Raw genomic sequence first — 19788 nt, 5'->3', positions numbered from 1 at the left:
GTCTCTTCCCTGCCTGTCCGGTAGTCATTTGAGTTTATGACTCCCTACTTTAAAGGCAACCCTCATCTTTCTAAAGCTAGGCAGCCTGTGTAGTTTAGGCTTAGAGAAATTCTAAATAAAAGCGGCTTCGTTACTTTTTGAGTCCTTTTTTCTCTTAGAGTTTCATATGAGTAGAGGTTTCCTATTTTGAGAAGTATTTCTTTGAGAAAAATCCATCTTTCATATAAATTTTAAAGTAAAATAAACTATTCCAGATGGAATTAATTGTTATCTTAATATATGGCAAGTTTTAGCAAAAGTATATGTGATTTAATAGGAAATAGACATTCTTTCATAAGATAGCTAAGAAGTAACTGATTAGCGGCAAAAAGCTCACAGAGAGTTCCTAACGTGTGCTTGTACATTTATGTTCGCCCTTTGGCTGATCTCTTTATACCTTTCCGCCACTTACTCTCAGTTTAGTTTTCTGATGTTTGATTTTTTCATTTCATCTGTCTTTATTTTCAACTCAGGTTTATATATGAAACAGAGCATTTCAATGGTGTTGCTGAGCTCCTTGAAATATTAGGAAGGTAGGTCAGTTTTTTGATCTTTTTAAGAATTAAATAACTTTGAATGTTTTATGTATTAAAATATTAGCTGGGATTAGAGAAATGATTTTGTATTTTGGAGTTTAAATATAGAGCATAAGACATAGTTTCTCAACTGAATTCTTATTATAGCTTTTTAGATGGTCAGCATATTAAAGTACTGCCATGTAAGACATCTGGTTCAGAGGAGGCTTCTTCCTGCTTTTGAAGCTGTGGCATATTTTATGCCTGATTTTGCCAGACTGCCCTCAGAAACTTATAGGATCTGATTGGGAAGAGATGAAATCCGCTATGGTGAATCTTTGACGAAGTTACAGTCATTCTTGTTCAGATGTTGCTAGACCATTCCTAAATCACTCTGCTCTTTTTAGAAGAATCTGTACCCTGTGATTTTTAGTTGATGTGAACATTCCACCTTTCTTATTCACCACGTAGCAGTATTAACTCGAGAGAAGTTTAGACCCTCTGTTAATATTTAGGGAATGGTTATGGAGAGAACTGCGTCTTAATTTCAGATGTCTCAATAAGTGAAGAGAAGCTCCCCATTTACTTCGGAAAATACTGAAAATTCTAACAGTATTGCATATTGACTCCCCTGTGCTTTGGAGAAGAACTGGGACGTTAAATCGGCAGTCCTGTTTTCTTTTGGGAAACTTTCACAGGGACAGCGGATGACTTAAAGGAACAGACCTCACAGCAATAGTCTGTCTAAAGTAGCTTGCAGATGAGGAAGCCATTCAACGCCAGGACGGAAGCAGAGCAATTCCTCTGTACTCATGGTTGTAATAACTTTTAGAAATAAAGTAGTAACTACTTAACCCTTCCCCTGCCTTTTTTTCCCTCCAGTATTATCAATGGCTTTGCATTGCCACTGAAAGCAGAACATAAACAATTTCTAATGAAGGTTCTTATTCCTATGCATACTGCGAAAGGATTAGCTTTGTTTCATGCTCAGGTAAGTTTCAGGAAAATTTCAGGTGGGAATGACTATTGCTACAAAGACTGATAGAAAGGCAGAAAAATTGAGAAATATCGAGGTGGCAGTTTTAAGTATAATTAAGCAATTTGCTTTGTAAGTTGCCCAAAGCAAATTTTTACTGTATCATACTTTTAAAGCATTGAGAGATTCAGTATTCTTAAATAAGCTCAGTGCACGCTTAAGTGCAGATGTAGGAAGGGTCACGTTCTCTTCTAGTCCAGGCCTTGACCTAGTTATCTGTGTGACTTTGAATGAATCCCACATACCTGCAGAATGTTCCATCTAGCCGTGATGACCTAGTTAGAGGATGCTTTAGTTTCCTCTGTTAATACTCAGAGAATAATATATCAGCATAGGCATACATGTTAGCAACACACTGGAAAACTAAAATGTTAACTCCAGTCTTAGGTCAGTCCACTTTATCTGTTTTTTAACTTATTTATTTAGTGGGCTATAGTAAAATTGCTGATTTGTGAGATAAAGACAGTTACTTTTAATTCCCCAGAGAACTGCTCTGTCACCTAAATGACAGAAGAAGATTGATATGCCCAACTACATTTCTCTAATATTTCGGTTAACTTAAAGTTCAGTAGTTACTACTGAAAAAGGACGTGTTTTTTGAAGTAGAAGCTGCTTAGACAGTGACGAGTATATTCATTTTTATGTATTGCGATAAAGTTTGTCAAAATGAGGATGTTTTTGTTAGCTAAATATAAAAATCCTGCATTACTAAATATTATTTCACTCAGTAATATTTGTAAACTGTCCCTTGCATTTTAGCTAGCCTACTGTGTTGTACAGTTCCTGGAGAAAGATACAACACTAACAGAACCAGTAAGTGTTGGACTTATTTTTATGTTTTTGGTCTGCATTGTAGCATTCCACTTCAACCCTCTTTCTATCCTCATAGAGTTATCAATAAGTAGTAGTAATATTTCTTAAACTATAAAATTATTTAGAAGAAGCAAAGTGATATTTGAAATCTGTATTTTAAAAAGTGAGGTTGGGACAGTGAGTTTTCATGAGTTATGAGGTATGCCTTGAATAACTTAAATATAGATTAATATTGAAACACAGTAGTTATGATGTATGATAACAGGATCAAAAGACTACAGCGAAATTTTATATACATAGTATCTTCAGTGATAGCCTTTTTAATCTTTTAAAATTAAAATATACTGTAAGGGTCCCGAAACTATTCCCTTGAGTTTTGTTTTGTCTTTAGAAATAAGATTTTTCCCTCTTATTAAGAGTAATCCACATGATAGGGATTAAAAACATTTCCTTGCCTTTGGTGATTAAGATGTATCTTAAATTTGTGGTTGCCAAGGGGGAGGAAGTGGAATGGACTGGGAATCTGGGGTTAATAGATGCAAACTATTGCATTTGGTTTTTTTTTTTTTTTTTTTTTTTTTTTTTGTCTTTTTGCTATTTCTTGGGCCGCTCCCGCGGCATATGGAGATTCCCAGGCTAGGGGTCAAATCGGAGCCATAGCCGCCAGCCTACACCAGAGCCACAGCAACGTGGGATCCGAGCCGCGTCTGCAACCTACACCACAGCTCACGGCAACGCCGGATCATCAACCCACTGAGCAAGGGCAGGGACCGAACCCGCAACCTCATGGTTCCCAGTCGGATTCGTTAACCACTGTGCCACGACGGGAACTCCCACTATTGCATTTGGAATGGATAAGCAATGAGATCTTGCTGCATAGCACTGGGAACTATGTCTAGTCACTTGCAGGGAAGCATGATGGAGGACAATGTGAGAAAAAGAATGTGTATGTGTGACTGGGTCACCATGCTGTACAGTAGAAAATTGACAGAACGCTGTAAATCAACTATAATGGAAAAAATAATCATTATAAAAAAAGATATAATCTTAGAATAATAGACTCTTTACTTTTTCAGCATAGCAATTCAGTCTTTGAATTTTACTGTTTGTCAATGACAAAGATTTAGGAGAGAATAAAAATGTTATGAAAATTGAAGGTTCAAAAAACAGAAGGTAAGTTTAGGGAAAGACAGAAAAGAGTAAAAGCATAGAAAACAACATTTTAACCTTGGCGAAATAAGTAGTTTGAGAGTTTTCTAGATATCCTAGATCTAAATATTTAAGAGTTCTTAAAGAATAGCAGAGGGTTTAAGGGACTTAAATTATAATATTTTCTTTATGTTAGAACTTTCTGAGGCTGGGGTGCTCGGAAAAAAGTATATGTACTTGGGGCCACACCCCGCAGCATGTGGAAGTTCCCGGATTAGGGGTCTAATCAGAGCTGCAGCTGCCAGCCTGCACCACAGCCACAGCAATGCCAGAGACAAGCCGCGTCTGCTTACCAGCTCATGGCAACACCAGATCCTCAACCCACTGAGCAAGGCCAGGGATTGAACCTGCATCCTCATGGATACTAGTGGGGTTCATTACCACTGAGCCATAGTGGGAACTCCTGACTTGAGCTTTGTCTTTGTAAAGGAATGAAAGTTACTCTTCCACTCTCTGATATTTAGAGTTTTAGACTTTTTACACTTGCAATTCTTTCTGGAAACAGCTAAAAACAGTTTTTAAAGACAAATCAGGAGAATTAGAAGCCTAGTATTTACATCAAACCACATAAACCTCTAAGGTGGATTAAATCTTAATACAAATCCATGATAACTCTCATTAGAATTGAGACAAAGAAAACCCATAATATAATAAGTCATGGTTCATGCTTGGTAAGTAATAAACAGATATAATTTAAATATGTATAAGTTAAATTAATGTGGAGTGGATTGGGGAGATAGGTGATTTCTTTTTAAAGAGAAAAAGGTTAGGGAGAGGGATGAGGGCATTTGGGTTAGGTGAGTTGGGTCAGTGGAAATAGAAACAGGATGAGAAGGTAAAATGTCCAAGTTGACAAAGGAAAGTATTTTTCAGTTGATAAAGATCTGTAGATACAGAGATCCTACACTTTCTCCTATAGGCCGTTCTAGCACCCAAGTCCTTGGGTTTGAGCCCTATTAGTCATTTTCTATAAGCCTGGCATTCATGTCATAGCTCCTTTGATTATAAATTAGTCAGAGCCTTGGCTAGTTTGTCACATTCTTTATGTTCCCATATCTTGTATTGAAACTATTTTATTTTCCAAAATGGAAATGACTTTGTTACTTCCATTTATGAAAATAATGTGTGTTAATTTGGTTCACACTAGACAAAACCATAGAGCATAAGGTGGGGGAAGTTACTTGAAATCTGGTCCCCTAGAGATAACCATATAAATTGGTGGATGTATTTCTAGAATTGTTTTTCTATATGTATATTTATGTATAGATTAAACAGCAGGACAGTGCTGACCAGGTTTTTTCATCTTTCAATATAATGTGAATATCCTTTCATATTAATTTGCTTCATTTTTTTTCTCTGGTAGCATCAAATTCCATTATATGAATTACAGTAACATATTTAAGCAATCCTTAATTAGTAAACACTGCGTGATTGGAGTTTTCATTGTTATAAATATGTTGTTGGGTGTGGGGATGTTTTAGGATGTTGAAATTATTCTGGCTCCTTTCTGTGACATTGGTTACCAAAAAAACAAAAAAAAAAAAACAAAAAAAAAACTGTGTGTTTTCAAAAAACGTCAGAACTATACTCAAAGGAAAAAAAATTGTACTGTATATGAAATTTTTAAAAAACTAAACTACTGAAATTAAAACCATGTTGCTGGGTCAAAGAATCCATGAAAATTTTAATATATTCTAAGTTGCCTTTCAAAAAGTTAGAACAATTCTGTATTCCAGTCCAGAGTTTGAAGGTGCCTGTTTCCCCTTATCAGCCAGGGCTGAATGTTGTTTTAATTTTTTGCTAGTCTAGTAGGTATGAAATATTATTTTAATTGCCTTTTAAAAATTATTATAGCCATCCTTCTGCATGGTTATTGGTCATTTATATTTACGTGTCCTTTGCCTACTTTTAAGGCTTTTCCTATTATATTTTACAAATTTTTTGTATTCATTTGGAGTTTTTTTCACTTTGAATATACTGTTTTTAATCTTTGCCTTTTTAAAGAACTAAAAAAAAATTTATGTAGGGGTATCTGTTCAGCATTAAGGCTTCTGGTCTTGTTGTGCTAGGTAAAATCCTTCTAACCTTTGAGATTATAAAACTAATTCTAGTTATACTCTAGTTACTTTACAGATTTAGTTTTTATGTGTTAAAACTTTATTCCATCTATAATAGTTTCCTAGAGCTGACGTGACAAATTACCTTGGTGGCTTAAAATAACAAATTTATTCTCTCAGAGTTCTGAAGGTCAGAGGTCCAGAATCAAGGTGGGCAGGGCTGCACTCCCTCCAGATGCTCTAGGGGAGATACTGTTCCTTGCCTCTTCCAGTTTCTGGTGTCTCAGGGTGTCCTGGGCTTGTGGCTGCATCACTGCAATCTCATGTTGCTGCCCCTTCTGTCTTTCCTCTGTGTTCTCTTACAAGCATACTTGTCATTGGATTTAGGGCCCATCCACATAACCCAGGATGATTTCATCTTGAGATCCTTAATTTTCTCTGGAAGACCCATTTTCCAAATAAGTCACATTCATAGATTTCAGAGATTAGGACATGGACATATCTGTTTGAGGGCCAGCATTCAACCCACTACACCATTTGAAATTGAAATTTTTCAGTATGACAGAAGTATGGAACTGTATTATTTTTCTGTTGCTGGCATAACAAAATTATCACAAAATTGAGTTGCTTAAAACAACAACCGTTTATTATCTCAGTTTCTGTGAATCAGGAATCCAGGCATGGCTTAGCTGGGTCCTTTGCCTCAGGGTCTCTCACAAGGCTAAAGTCAAGGCATCAGCAAGGGAATGGAGTTGCATATAAGGCTCAGATGAGAAAGGACCTGCTTCTGGGTTCACATGATTGCTGGTGGTAGAATTCGGTTCTTCAGGGTTCCTAGCTGGCTGTTAGCCTGAGGCCACCATCAATTCCTTATTACTTGGGCCTCTCCAACATAGCAGCTTGCAAGACAAGAAAGCCCTAGAGAGTCTACTGCTAAGATGGAAGTCACAGTGTTTTGTCACTTTGTCATAGAAGTGACATTCTGTCCCTTTCGCCACAGTCTGATTGTTAGAAGCAAGTCACTAGACCAGTCCACACTTAAGGGGAGGGCTTGACTACACAAGAGTGTGAATTCAGGAAGTAAGGATCACAGGAGATCATTTCAGAAGTCTGCCTGCCAGAGGAACTACACTTTTTTCCTTCCAACCAATGAGCCACCAGTTCACGTACCCACCAATTCAGCTGTTTCTCATGGAACTGAAATGCCACCTTTGTCATATATTAAACCTCATATGTATTTCTGTCTGTCTGGATACTCCTGTTATATATCTTTTCTGTCACTTTCCATGCTGCTATCATATTGTTTTAATTACTGATCTCAGTAGTACAGGTTCCATTCCATTAATTTTATCCTCCTCCCCCTTAAAAAATTTTTGGCTGTTTACTTAACATTTATGGATTTCGAAATACCTGTTTATAGTTTCATAAAATAACTCAGTTGGTATTTGACTGAAATTGTATTACTTGTATAGATTTAGTATTGGAGGAAATATATGTACAATACTGGTTCATCTCATCTATTTTTAGTCTTTCATGATATTCAGGCAATTTTTATAGGTTTTTTCATATAAATTGTAAACATTTCTTACGAATTGTATTATCTGCATTAGTTTTTTGTTATGAAAGATATCTTATTTTCATAATTATTACTGATACTTTGCCTCAAATTTTTTCTATACTTGTCTTTTATATGGCCACATATTGAATTTTCATACTCATTTTAGTATTTTTTAGTTTTTTAATATTTAGGGGGTATATAATTATAATCTTAGACAAATAAGTATAATTCTGGTATTCCTTTCCAACATTTTTCATCAGATCCTTTTCATCTTACTGGACTGACTCCAGAATAGTGTTCTTCCCAATTTTAGTCTGGACGAGTGTTCTTCAGTACTGGACAAGACCAATAACTAAAATTACCTAAAAGGCCGTCAAAGATTTATTTGCACAAAAGCAGCAGGTCCAGTTGGTTTTACTGCCTGTTTCCAAGAAATCAATTTATATAAGTTGATTGCTGATAGTTTCTGATAAATTCTTAGCTCTGGCTTACTAAACTTTTATCAGAATATATAGTTAATCAAAAAAATCAAATAACTGGAGTTCCCGTCATGGCGCAGTGGTTAACGAATCTGACTAGGAACCATGAGGTTGTGGGTTCGATCCCTGGCCTTGCTCAGTGGGTTAAGGATCCGGCGTTGCCATGAGCTGTGGTGTAGGTTGCAGACGTGCCTCGGATCCCGCATTGCTGTGGCTCTGGCGTAGGCCGGTGGCTACAGCTCTAATTAGACCCCTAGCCTGGGAGCCTCCATATGCCACAGGAGCGGCCCAAGAAATGTGAAAAAGACAAAAAAAAAAAAAAATCAAATAACTGTGCAAAATCTTTTGCAATGATCATATAGTTCGGTTTTTCTTTTTTTGGGGGGGGGGCCTGCACCCACGGCATATGGAAATTCCCATGCTAGGGGTCCAATTAGAGCTGTAGCTGCTGGCCTAGTCATAGCCGTAGCCATAGCAACACTGGCTCCAAGCCGCGTCAGCGACCTACACCAGAACTCACGGCAATGCCGGATCCATAACCCACTGAGCAGGACCAAGGATTGAACGACCCTCATCCTCATGGGCACTAGTCATATTTGTTTCCACTGAACCATGGTGGCAACTCTGATCATAAGAGTTTTTCTCCTCCCTTTTAACCTATAACTGTAATGAGTTGAAACATCCTAGAATTTCAGGAATTAGTTATTGGGCAGGTAGTTAATGTTCTGTTAATATACTGTTGTATTCTGTGTAATACAAATTTTGTAACTATGTTTACTTAAATTCATGATCCCTTGTTTTCTTGTGTTTGGGTTATCAAGATTGTGCTAGCCGTGAAATAGAGAACCTTCTGGCTTGAGTGCTTCATCATGGTTTAAGTAACAGGAATCATCTGTTCCTTAATTTCTAAAATAACCTTCCCCCAACCCCACCAAGTCATTATCTCATATTTTCCCTTATTTTCTTAGTAGGAAAGTAGCACTTACTATTAAAATTATTTTATTTGTAAGCTTAATTGATAATTTGTGTTGGTCTTCCTGCTTCATGAACATCAGGGACCTCCTCCGTCCTGTTATCAGCAGGCTCCTAGCATCTGGAACAGCATCTGATACAAAACTCTCAATATTATCTGTTGGAATTGGTGAAAGTCTAAAGCTGAGCCAGAGTAAAGGGAAGGAGATGTACATAGATATTAATCAACATTGAGGTTATCAGTTATTTAAAATTTCTTGGGACTAAGCAGCTTCATTGCTTAATTCATGCTAAACTTTTCCCTTTTTTGCAGGTGATCAGAGGATTGCTGAAATTTTGGCCAAAAACATGCAGTCAGAAAGAGGTGGGCCTTGTTTAACAAAAACTGCATTTTATTAGGACTTTTCAATCTCGAGTTATAACCGTGCTTCTTTGGGCTGAGTGTACCGTCACTGCTACCGAGTGGGGGTGTCATGGGGATCAGAGAGACTAGCTCGACATTATCGTAAACTGCACGTACTGTTTTTTTCATCCACTGTTAATTTGTAGATTAACCTATTCATTTCTGTGTTTTCTATACTAACATCATATAATTTGTCATACTATGTTTCTTAAAAAAATTTTTTTTAACCCAGGTGATGTTTTTAGGAGAAATTGAAGAAATCTTAGATGTCATTGAACCAACACAATTCAAAAAAATTGAAGAGCCCCTTTTTAAGCAGATATCCAAGTGTGTATCCAGTTCTCATTTTCAGGTATGATATTTTCAGAAAAGCCATGTTTATCTTGTACTATTACGTTTTTCGTTTTGACACATCTAAATGTCTTTTTCAGGTTGCAGAAAGGGCATTGTACTTCTGGAATAATGAATATATTCTTAGTTTGATTGAGGAGAACATTGATAAAATTCTGCCAATTATGTTTGGCAGTTTGTATAAAATCTCCAAAGAACACTGGAATCCGTAAGTGTCTTTTTTTGTTGATTGTTACTCTTGTGGTTTTGTTTGTTTAGCCTTTTTGTCACTTGATCTCATAGCTCATCCTTGAAATCACCTGGAATCGATTCCAAGGTTAACGTTACATAGCTTTATTCTGTTCTGTACTTTATACATAGTTTTGTGGAGCTATAAATATATGTGTCTATGTATTCTTCCTTTCAGTTGAAAATTACAGATCTAGGGTGGGGACTGTCTGGTGTGGCATGCTGCCCCAGTGTGTGGTTAAACACTGTTGGGGAAACTAACCCACCATCTGCAGAGCGCTGGCAGACTGCAGGCCACCAGGATCTGGGCTCACCCCCAGAGCTGGCCTGGCTCGGGGGAGCTTCAGTGGTTAAAGTCACATCCGGGAGTTCCCATCGTGGCAAATCGGTTAACAAACCCGACTAGCATCCATGAGGCACGGGTTCAATCCCTGGCCTCACCCAGTGGACTAAGGATCTGGCGTTCCTGTGGCTGTGGTGTAGGCCGGCGGCTGCAGCTCCAGTTGGACCCTTAGCCTGGGAACCTCCATATGCCGCCGGTGCGGCCCTAAAAAGAAAACAGTACATGAAAGTCACATCGTAGTGTTTAGATTTTGCATATATTCTCAGCTCCCTTATCCTGTTTTCTACTTTCTTCTTACAAGTTACGGTGATTGGATCTTTTTCAACTTCTTTTGATGCTGTTATTCTGGTTCGTGACAGTAGACTCTAGAGCCTACGGGAAGCTGACCACAACATTTTTAGGATGTCATCTAAGCACGATACAGGGGGAAGGCCATGAGTTTTGGAATCAGACAGACCACCTCTCCCACCACTGGCTGTGTGGCCTCGAGCAAATTTCTAAACTTCTTGAACTTTAGTTTATCATTTCTAAGGTAGACTGAGTCAGCCAGCATCTAACCCATTTCCAAGATGACAGTGTTGTATCTCCCGTCGAGTAGTGGCAGCAATAACCCAGCACTGGCTCGTTTCCACTCTAGGACCATTGTGGCGCTGGTGTACAACGTGCTGAAAACCCTCATGGAGATGAACGGCAAGCTTTTCGATGACCTTACGAGCTCATACAAGGCTGAAAGACAAAGGTATTTGACATTTTAATGACAGGGTTATCTGTGTATTTTGGATCAGTTGACGGTAATTTAGTCCAGTGTTTAAGAAGCCAGTGACGACAAGCATTACAATCTGAATGTCCCTAATAAACACTTCCAATTCATACATATTCAGGGAAACGCCTCACAGTTACATTGTTTCTAATTTTTTCTTCTTGTTTCATTCTGAGCCTTAGAGGTCATCAGTCTGTAGCATCTGCATTGTGAAATACAGTTTATGCCGCATTTTAAATACTGTTGTGCACAATCTGACTTGTACATTTACGAGAATCACTTTAGTCCACATGGGCTTTCATAGTGAGCTTACCCGTCACCTGTTCCTTGCACAATAGTTTGATAGTTTTTAAGCTGCCCATTTTACCAAGGTGGTATTTTCAAGTCAGTGGATATCTTAGTATCTGCATAAATCAGCACTTTAACACATTTAAGTGCAGAACCGTAAGCCCAAGGTTTTTTCACATGTTCATATAGACATTCACAATAGTTTGAGCCAAGTTATTCAGAAACGTTTTCTTTCAAATTGAAATGAAGTAGTTGAAGCAACATATTTTTTTTTTCCTAAAGAGATTATTCAGACTTTTCAAACTTGCAAGTTTCCATTTGATATGTAAGAGACAAGAGATAATAAGACACAACTGGTAAGAGCTAGAGCTGTGGGGCCAAAGGATGCGATTCCCCCTGGAAACGGCCCTGGCCTGACTGCGTGGCCAGCCCTTCCATCTGTCTGCAGAAGAGTGGCCGTGACCGCTGCAGCCACTGCAGGGGGCTTACCTGCGGAAGTTAACCGTGAAGCCCAAGGGCCGTGGTGGTGATCAGATGCAGGCAGGGAAGGCAAGGGGTGACTCTCAGCCGGTACAGGAGGTGCGAGGACGTGGGTTCCTGTAGGAGAAGGAGGTGCCCTGGGGGACAGGCCTCGAATGCTGTAGCAGAGGGATTGAAGGGACATGTGAGAGAACAGTCCGTCCTCCTGCAAACTGCCACATAGCATGTTTCTTCCAGCTCTGAAGTGCATTTCTAACAAGATTTTTGCTTTATTTACAGGGAGAAAAAGAAGGAATTGGAACGTGAAGAATTATGGAAAAAATTAGAGGAGCTAAAGCTAAAGAAAGCTCTAGAAAAGCAGAACAGTGCTTACAACATGCACAGTATCCTCAGCAATACAAGCGATGAATAAAAAAAGCCTGTCACCTCTGCTGGATAGGCGGTTTTGTACACTTTTTTGAAATGTGTAAAAATTATGAAACAAACCTCATCAGTATAATATAATTAAAAAGCCAATTTTTTTTTTTCTGGCAACTGTAAATGAAAAAAAAAAATATATGGACTAAACATAGCCCTGGGCTATATCATAGCCACAGTATATTGTAACCTTTGTCTAATCATTGATTTGTGTCACTTCTGCAGTTTCACAGAAATGAATGAACTTTATCATCTACGATATGAGTGAACTAATTATGGGCGTGGTGAGAATCATGACTTGAATTCTGTTTGGGGTTGTGTTGCACATAGAGTAGTCTGCTCTGTATATTTTTCCCTTTTCTAATGTGCTTTTCACGTCGCTGCAGACCTTAGTTACATCCTAGGAAAAAGATGTCCTCAAACAAAACCGAGGCGTAGCTCTGACAACCTTCCCTCCATCGCGCCCAGACACAGGAGGGAGGCAGTGACCTGCCCTAAGCCTGCCTTTGTTAGAGAGATTACTGTACTCTGGAATTGGAGCAAAACCTTCAATTTCCAGGCTCTTTAAAGCACAAATTATGAAGAAAAGCTGGGAAAGTAAACCAGACTCCTCCGCCGGCTCCTCGTGAACATCCCCCTTCCCCGGCACCTCCCGGAGTGACGAGCACAGATCAGCGGCGGCGGCGCGGTGAACGCTGGCCCGCCTCTCACTCATTCCTCCTCTTCCCCCGAAAGGCTGAAGGCAGGGCCCTTCCAGTCCTCACAGCCTGCCCACCTCCAGTCCCTCCGGGCGGTGAGGCGGCACGCTCCTTGGCACCACCTGGCTTTATGGACAGGAATCGCAGTAGGCTTCCTCTGTAGGGTTCTGGACAAGCTGACTAGAGAGAGGTCGTGTATGTTTTTATTTGGTCAAGTATTTCTCACATTTTGTTATCAGAGTACCATTCCAATCTCTTAACTTGCAGTCGTGCGGAAAACTTTTGTAATGAGAGATCGTCATTGGGGGATTGAGCAGCATTTAATAAAGTCTATGTTTGTATTTTGCCTTATGTCGTCTTTGCTTTTTTCAGCACTAAGCTTAGGCATCCGGAAGAAGCCTGTCCCCCTTCGTTCGTGCATACGTACGTGTGCATGTGCAGAAAACCTCCTTGCAAAGTGTGGGGCATTCCGATGAAAGAATAGAAAGATGGGACTTACCGTCATGGTGCAGGGGAAATGAATCCGACTAGCATCCATGGAGATGCAGGTTTGATCCCCGGCCTCGCTCAGTGGGTTAAGGATCCGGCGTTGCTGTGAGCTGTGGGGTAGGCCGGCGGCTACAGCTCTGATTAGACCCCTAGCCTGGGAACCGCCATATGCCACAGGTGCAGCCCTAAAAAGCAAAGAGAAAAAAAATATATATATAAAATAGATATACTTTACCAAAGTATATCTATTGTACATTGTATAGAATATTCACATAAAATTCTAAGTTCTAGAATACTCTTCCACCTTCTCTCATGCCCCTTTATGTTTACAGGCTGGGTTTAACGTACCTTAAATGTATGTATGCATGCACAGTTTTTTTTTTTTTTTGTCTTTTTCCTATTTCTTGGTCTTGGGCCGCTCCCTCGGCACATGGAGGTTCCCAGGCTAGGGGTCTAATCGGAGCCGTAGCCGCCAGCCTACGCCAGAGCCACAGCAACACGGGATCCGAGCCGCGTCTGCAACCTACACCACAGCTCACGGCAACGCCGGATCGTTAACCCACTGAGCAAGGGCAGGGATCGAACCTGCAACCTCATGGTTCCTAGTCGGATTCGTTAACCACTGCGCCACGACGGGAACTCCGCATGCAGTTTTAATTAAAACATACCTAGGAGGATAAATCGCAAAATCTACAGTAACAGCACTTTTTGGGGGTTTGGAGGGGAGACTGTGGCAGATTCAGAAGCTGTTTATAAAGTTTCAACCGCTGACGTCTGCTGCTGCTTTCACATCCATGAAGAACTCAAGCCTGGACCCTGCGCACCATTCCTAGGTCTCTGAGGATGCAACCCCTCCCGCTTGCTCCGGCCCCAGGGTCTGTGGCTCACCTATCACCCTGTTCTCAAGGGGCACCTTGCCGCTGCCATCCAAATCCCCCACACTGAGCCGAGCCCAGGCAGCCTCTCGACAGCTGGGGCAGCGCCCGGAGAAGAAACGGGTGATCTTGCTACAGAACACACAACAAACGGCGAGCCCCGGTGCCCCCGGAAGTCCAGGTTGGGTCTAAATGTCCGCTGTGTGGAAGGCTCGGGCATGTGTTTCTTTTACTGAAGAGCAGCTAGAGTGGATTTGGGCAGGCTGCAGCTAAGAGTTGTTCAAGATATTTCCTTCAAAGAGCTAGAAAGCCTCACTTCCTAATTAGCTACTTACGCATTCGCCAGGTCTCGCAACTCTACAATACACAAGTGATTTTAATATGTTCATCGGAGCAAGTTTTATCAGCTATTTTAGTACTAAAGTGGCGTGTCCTCTTTAAAGCTACTTTAAAAACACACACCTGTTTTTCAATACTGTCAGAGGAAAATTTACACCTGGTTCTGCATCTGCCTTACAATAAAATTTAGAGAGACAGGACTGAGGCTTAAAGGTTGAATGGGCCTGCTTCTGTAGCACAGAAAAATAGCCAGGACTATTTCTTACACAAGTTCTTTTGTCTTTCTGCCTTTTCTAGGGCCGCTCCCACCGCACATGGAGGTTCCCAGGCTAGGGGTCTAATTGGAGCTGTAGCCTATGCCGGAGCCACAGCAACGCGGGACCCGAGCCATGTCTGTGACCTACGCCACAGCTCACGGCAACGCCGGATCCTTAACCCACTGAGCGAGGCCAGGGATCGAACCCGCAACCTCATGGATGTTAGTCAGGTTTATCCGCTGAGCCATGACGGCAACTCCACAAGTTCACTTTTAATAATTCAACCCCAAAGCAGTTTCTGGCTGCTCAGTTAGACATGGGATGTGAAACGCCCCCACTCGTGTGTGTGAGTTTTTCTAAATTTTGAATTACCTCAAGCCAGGTTACGAAACTCAAGAAATGCTACCAAGTCCTCTTCGGATGCGAAGGGCATGTAAATAATTTAAAACTCTGGAAATAATCTTCATAGCTTAATCAGAGCCAATGGAAACCCTGCAAAAACAGCCAGATGGAACTCACCCCTGTCAGAGGACAGGCCGAAAGCGCTAGGGTGAACTGAGTGCCCCTTTCTCAAACGGGTGGGTTTGTAGGGCAGCAAGAGTTAACGGCTTATTCAAGGGGCTTCATTGTCCCTTGTGGCCCACCTGCCCTTCCCTGGGCGCAGTCATGACATACCTCGGGGGTCCCGACCCATCCACCTCGGGAGTCCAGGCTCATGCTCCCTTTTATTTGGAGGTCACAGAACGAAAGGGCACCGGAGCCTACTGACTTGGCAGATACGCACACTGGCATGCTGATTCCTTTTGCATTAATCTTTTATTTACCTGTTAATGAAATCATCAAAATACACAGACTAGGCACCTACCATGTACATACACATACATGTTCTAGTGCTTCTGCATGTTAACAACTCCAAACACACCTGCGTCAACAAATATTCTAGCCAGACAGGTGGCTAGTCAGGCCCTAAGAAATCTAATTACAAATTTCCAGTAGCTTTTTAAAAAAGTCTCATTTAGGGAGCTTCCGCTGTGGTGCAGCACCTTAGGGGGCTGGCATTGTTTCTGATTGGGCACGGGTTCGATCCCCGGCCTGGTGCAGTGGCTTAAGGATCTGGCATTGCTGCCGCTGAGGCATAGGTCACAGATGCGCCTCGGATTCAAGTCCCTGGCCTGAGAACTTCCATATGCCATAGGTATGGCCCAGAAAGAAAAAAAAAAAGGCTCATTTACTATTTAACAAACGAGAGAGCAGGTCAGAGGCTGGCTGACGGCTGCAGAGACAAGAGGGTTCTGCCTTTCTCGCGCACAGGGCACGTTCACAGCATGACCTCCAGGTCTGCACTTGATCTTCGCCAAGGCCGAGCAGTGACGACCTCCACACCTGGAGACTCAGCGCTGGGGCGGGGTGCAAATCACACTCCCTTTTCATCCATTTTAAAAGCTTCAGGAGATGGAGTTACCACTACGGCACAGCGGAAACGAATCCGACTAGGATTGTTTCCACAAGGTTGTGGGTTCAATCCCCGGCCTCGCTCAATGGGTTAAGGATCTGGCATTACTGGGAGCTGTGGTGTGGGTCACAGATGCGGCTTGGATCCCGTGTTGCTGTGGCTGTGGCGTAGGCCGGCAGCTGCAGCTCCGATTCGACCCCTAGCCTGGGAACCTCCATGTGCTGAGGGTGTGGCCCTAAAAAGCAAAAAAATTAAAACTTCGAGAGAAAAACCTAAGGTCAGAGCCTTAATTATCCTGTTAGACCTTAACTCTATACCAAAATAAGAAAGGAGGCCGCTTCCACAGACCTTCAGAAAACTGGGTTATATCTAATTCCCCCTTCTACAAACACTATTCATGAGATGCTGAGACATGTTCATTAATAATTTAAATATTTAAATAAGGTTAGGTCATCCACTGATCTGGTTCACTGGGCTCTAGACAGTCTCTTCGGGGGCCGGGTGAGAAGCTGCAGTGTTTCTTCAAGTGGGTACCCGACTGCTGGCAGCTTCCCCGAAGCCGAAGCCACGACAGCTTCCAGTAACTCGGGCAGTTCTACGAACAGCACAGGCGGCGTCAGCTTATGTGGTTTGTCGCCTGACCTCTCTTCTTAAGGTACCTCCTCCTAATCTTGATCATCCATTTCACACTCAGTTTGGCAAACTCTGCGGCTTTAAATAATGCCAAGAAGGCCCCACAGAGAAGAGCGATTGTGTTCCAAGGATTGGCGGTGATTATCTGCAAGACAGAAACAAACACAAGTCTCCCAAGGGCTTCCGTTTTGATTCTCATCGTCAAAGAGCCCCGCAGGTTACTGGGGCGATGAGAAAAACGACTGGATTCTAAAACTGCCGTAACTTGGGAGTTCCTGCTGTGTTTAGTAGGTTAAGAACCTGACTGGTATCCATGGGGATTCGGGTTCAACCCCTGACCTCAGTGGGTTAAAGACCCGGCATTGCTGTGAGCTGCAGTGTAGGTTCCAGATGTGGCTCCGATCCCACGTTGTTGAGGCTGTGGTGTAGGCCGGCGGCTACAGCTCTGATTCGACCCCTAGCCTAGGAACTTCCATATGCTGCAGATGTGGCCACCAAAAAAACAAAACAAAAAAAATAAAAAACAAAAAAACCCACCTCTGCACAAATAAGATATTCAATACTTAGCTTTACATTTTTGGCCTAATCCACAAAGTCATCCCACTTTGAGAAAAATTTTCCCCCACTATACACCAGTCCGTAAGGTCAGTTCCTCCCATTTGCTCCCCATCTCTCGGGTGCTGAGACCTCCCCTCCCACCGAGCAGTGGCTGATGGCCCTCCTCTCCCCCCGAGGACTCGTCTGCGAGCTGAGCCTCGCCGCCACCGAGACGCCCTCCTGCCACCTGCAGTTACTAACCCTCAGGCCCTGACAGCTGGACTGGAGCAGAGAGACGCCGCCCCTGACCTTCGCTGGCGGGTCCTTACCGCCGGGCACCTCTCCTTTCTAGCTCAGGCTGTCTTTCACTGACTGCTCAGCTCCCTCAGGCCGAGCTCCCATCCTGGATGGCTGAGTTCCCCGCCTGGCAAATGCACAGCACTTTTAAATCCCCACTTCGCAGGGAGACCTCAGGCTACAGATGAAAGCGCTTACAGCACCGCCACGGCTTAGGACCGTCAGGAAGCGGAGCGTCAACGCAGGCCAAGCGGCCTCGAGCTTTACTTGGCTCGTAACGGGCTTCCCACTGCACAGGGCAGGTTAAAAACGTCAGCGCACACACCTATGGGAGGAGCTGCAGGGCCCCCTCCTCCGCAGAGCCTTCACCAACTAAGTCTGCACACGCCTATTTGTACACGCACAAGGTATTTGGCCAAGCCACACCTAACAGCAGTGGCAGGATCACGGGGACCACCCATGTCACAGGGACCCCGTTCCTTTCTCCTTAACAGCCGAACCCGCAGCATACGGAGGTTCCCAGATTAGGGGTCAAATCAGAGTTGTAGCTGCCGGCCTACACCACAGCCACAGCCACACCAGATCCAACCTGCATCTGCGACCTACACCACAGCTCACAGCAATGCTGGATCCTTAACCCACGGAGGCCAGGGATCGAACCTGAGTCCTCATGGAGACGTCAGGTTCTTAACCTGCTCAGCCACAACGGGAACTCCAACCCTCCCTGTTCACGTCTCAGCTTTGAAATGTCTTCCCCTAACCCACGACCACATCAAGACATTTTGTGATGCTTGGTATTAGATTTGGGACTGGCTCTGGAGTCTCATGAATGCTCTTTTGGCAAAGCTGTCCCGTTACTCCCCCTTTCCGAGACGGTGAGTCTGAGACACCCACACTCACTGATGCCCTCTTAATTTCTGATCAGTACCTTTCTGCCTGGACTTACCACAAATAAAAAGGACTCTTATCCGACAGAGAACCAATAACAAAGAATGGCCCCAACAGGAGTAATTGCGCTTATTAGCTGAATACCTTCATCTGCTGTCACCTCTTGGCGACTGCTCTGTACCAGGCACTGTGTTGGACGCCAGAGAAGCACTGAACCAAAGATGAAGCCCCCACGTTCACAGGGACAACAGTCCAGGGTTGGAGATGAGACTGACTAAACACACATGACGGGAGTTCCCACTGTGGTGCAGAGGAAACGAATCCGACGAGCATCCATGAGGGATGTGGGTTCCATCCCTGGCCTTGCCCAGCGGCGTTGCCAAGAGCTGTGGTGTAGGTGGCAGATGCGGCTCGGATATGGCGTTGCTGTGGCTCTGGTGAAGGCTGGCAGCTGCAGCTCTGATTCAACCCCTAGCCTGGCAATCTCCACATGCCTCAGATGCGGCCCTGAAAAGCAAAAAAAAACCCGCAAATGCCCCAGAACATGAACGTCATAAATATGCGACAGGCTGTGCCCTGGGCTGGGGAAGAAGGTGCGGACAGCCTGCGAGGACACCAGGAGTTCCCTCTCAGGCAATACTCACGTCTTGGACCTTCTGGATGAAGGGATCCTTCCATTCGAAGACCACAAAAAACAGCTGAGCACTTTTCTCGGCCGCCGGCCTCTGGTCGATGTAGTTGACCACGCTGGTCTAGGCACAGAGGGGGAGGCAGCGTTACCGCCTCCGGGTCCCTCCCCGGCCTGGGCCGCGGGGGAGGAGAGGGCCGTGAGGGACCGGAGGCCGAGGCTCTCCTCATGGAGGGAAAGAGCCAAACGCCGCCACCCTGTTGCAGGAAGGGGGACCCCGGCCAGGGCCCGAGACGGGCTCCTGTCTAACACGCAGAAATGAACTGCCCAAGGTGACACACGGGCCAACAAAGCAAGACTTCGCCGGAAGGGGTGCCCAGCAGAGAGCAGCGTAAGGGAGCCCAGGAGAACCGCTCTGCCCCGTGGCCCTCAGGAATGGGGTTAGTTTCTGGGTCTTCTCTGGCTAATCATCTTGTGGGGCCCATACTTGGCCTGGCCCAGGGTCCTTCTTGGTGGCGCCAAGATGGATTCCAGCGCCAAGGATCCTGGGAGGTTGGGCGTCTCCTCCCTCTATGGGCCCCTCCCAAATCCCCCTGGCTCGTCTTCAGGGCAGCACCCTGCTCCTTATCAGGGCCTCCTAGTGTGAGCCAACTCCTGCACAGGCTATTACCTGCCTGGCCAAGGTGGGCAGTTTCTGTCAATGGCCCCCTCCCAACACAACATCCTGAGACTGGTTCCAGAGCCAA

The 19788-nt window shown here is 43.5% G+C and overlaps 2 protein-coding genes across 4 annotated transcripts in view; one reads left to right on the top strand and one right to left on the bottom strand.

Moving 5' to 3' along the window:
• PPP2R5A (protein phosphatase 2 regulatory subunit B'alpha) overlaps positions 1–12989 on the top strand; it is a 71901-nt gene extending 58912 nt beyond the window's left edge. The window contains 8 exon segments of the mRNA NM_001100192.1: positions 513–572; positions 1437–1545; positions 2350–2403; positions 8992–9042; positions 9314–9433; positions 9513–9640; positions 10641–10742; positions 11811–12989. Coding sequence (NP_001093662.1) covers positions 513–572; positions 1437–1545; positions 2350–2403; positions 8992–9042; positions 9314–9433; positions 9513–9640; positions 10641–10742; positions 11811–11943 — 757 coding nt within the window. The 3' untranslated portion in view covers positions 11944–12989.
• Positions 15401–19788, bottom strand: part of TMEM206 (transmembrane protein 206) — a 33284-nt gene continuing 28896 nt past the window's right edge. For all 3 annotated transcript variants that reach the window (XM_005667859.3, XM_021063857.1, XM_013979969.2), the window contains 2 exons: positions 19059–19166; positions 15401–16837 (listed from right to left, as the gene is read on the bottom strand). In XM_005667859.3, the coding sequence (XP_005667916.1) occupies positions 16676–16837; positions 19059–19166 (270 nt within the window). In that variant the 3' untranslated portion in view covers positions 15401–16675. The remainder of the gene's footprint in view (positions 16838–19058; positions 19167–19788) is intronic.

The sequence above is a fragment of the Sus scrofa genome, chromosome 9 (assembly GCF_000003025.6).
Source record: "Sus scrofa isolate TJ Tabasco breed Duroc chromosome 9, Sscrofa11.1, whole genome shotgun sequence".
Lineage (NCBI taxonomy): Eukaryota > Metazoa > Chordata > Mammalia > Artiodactyla > Suidae > Sus > Sus scrofa.
This window is presented reverse-complemented; position numbering and strand designations above follow the sequence as displayed.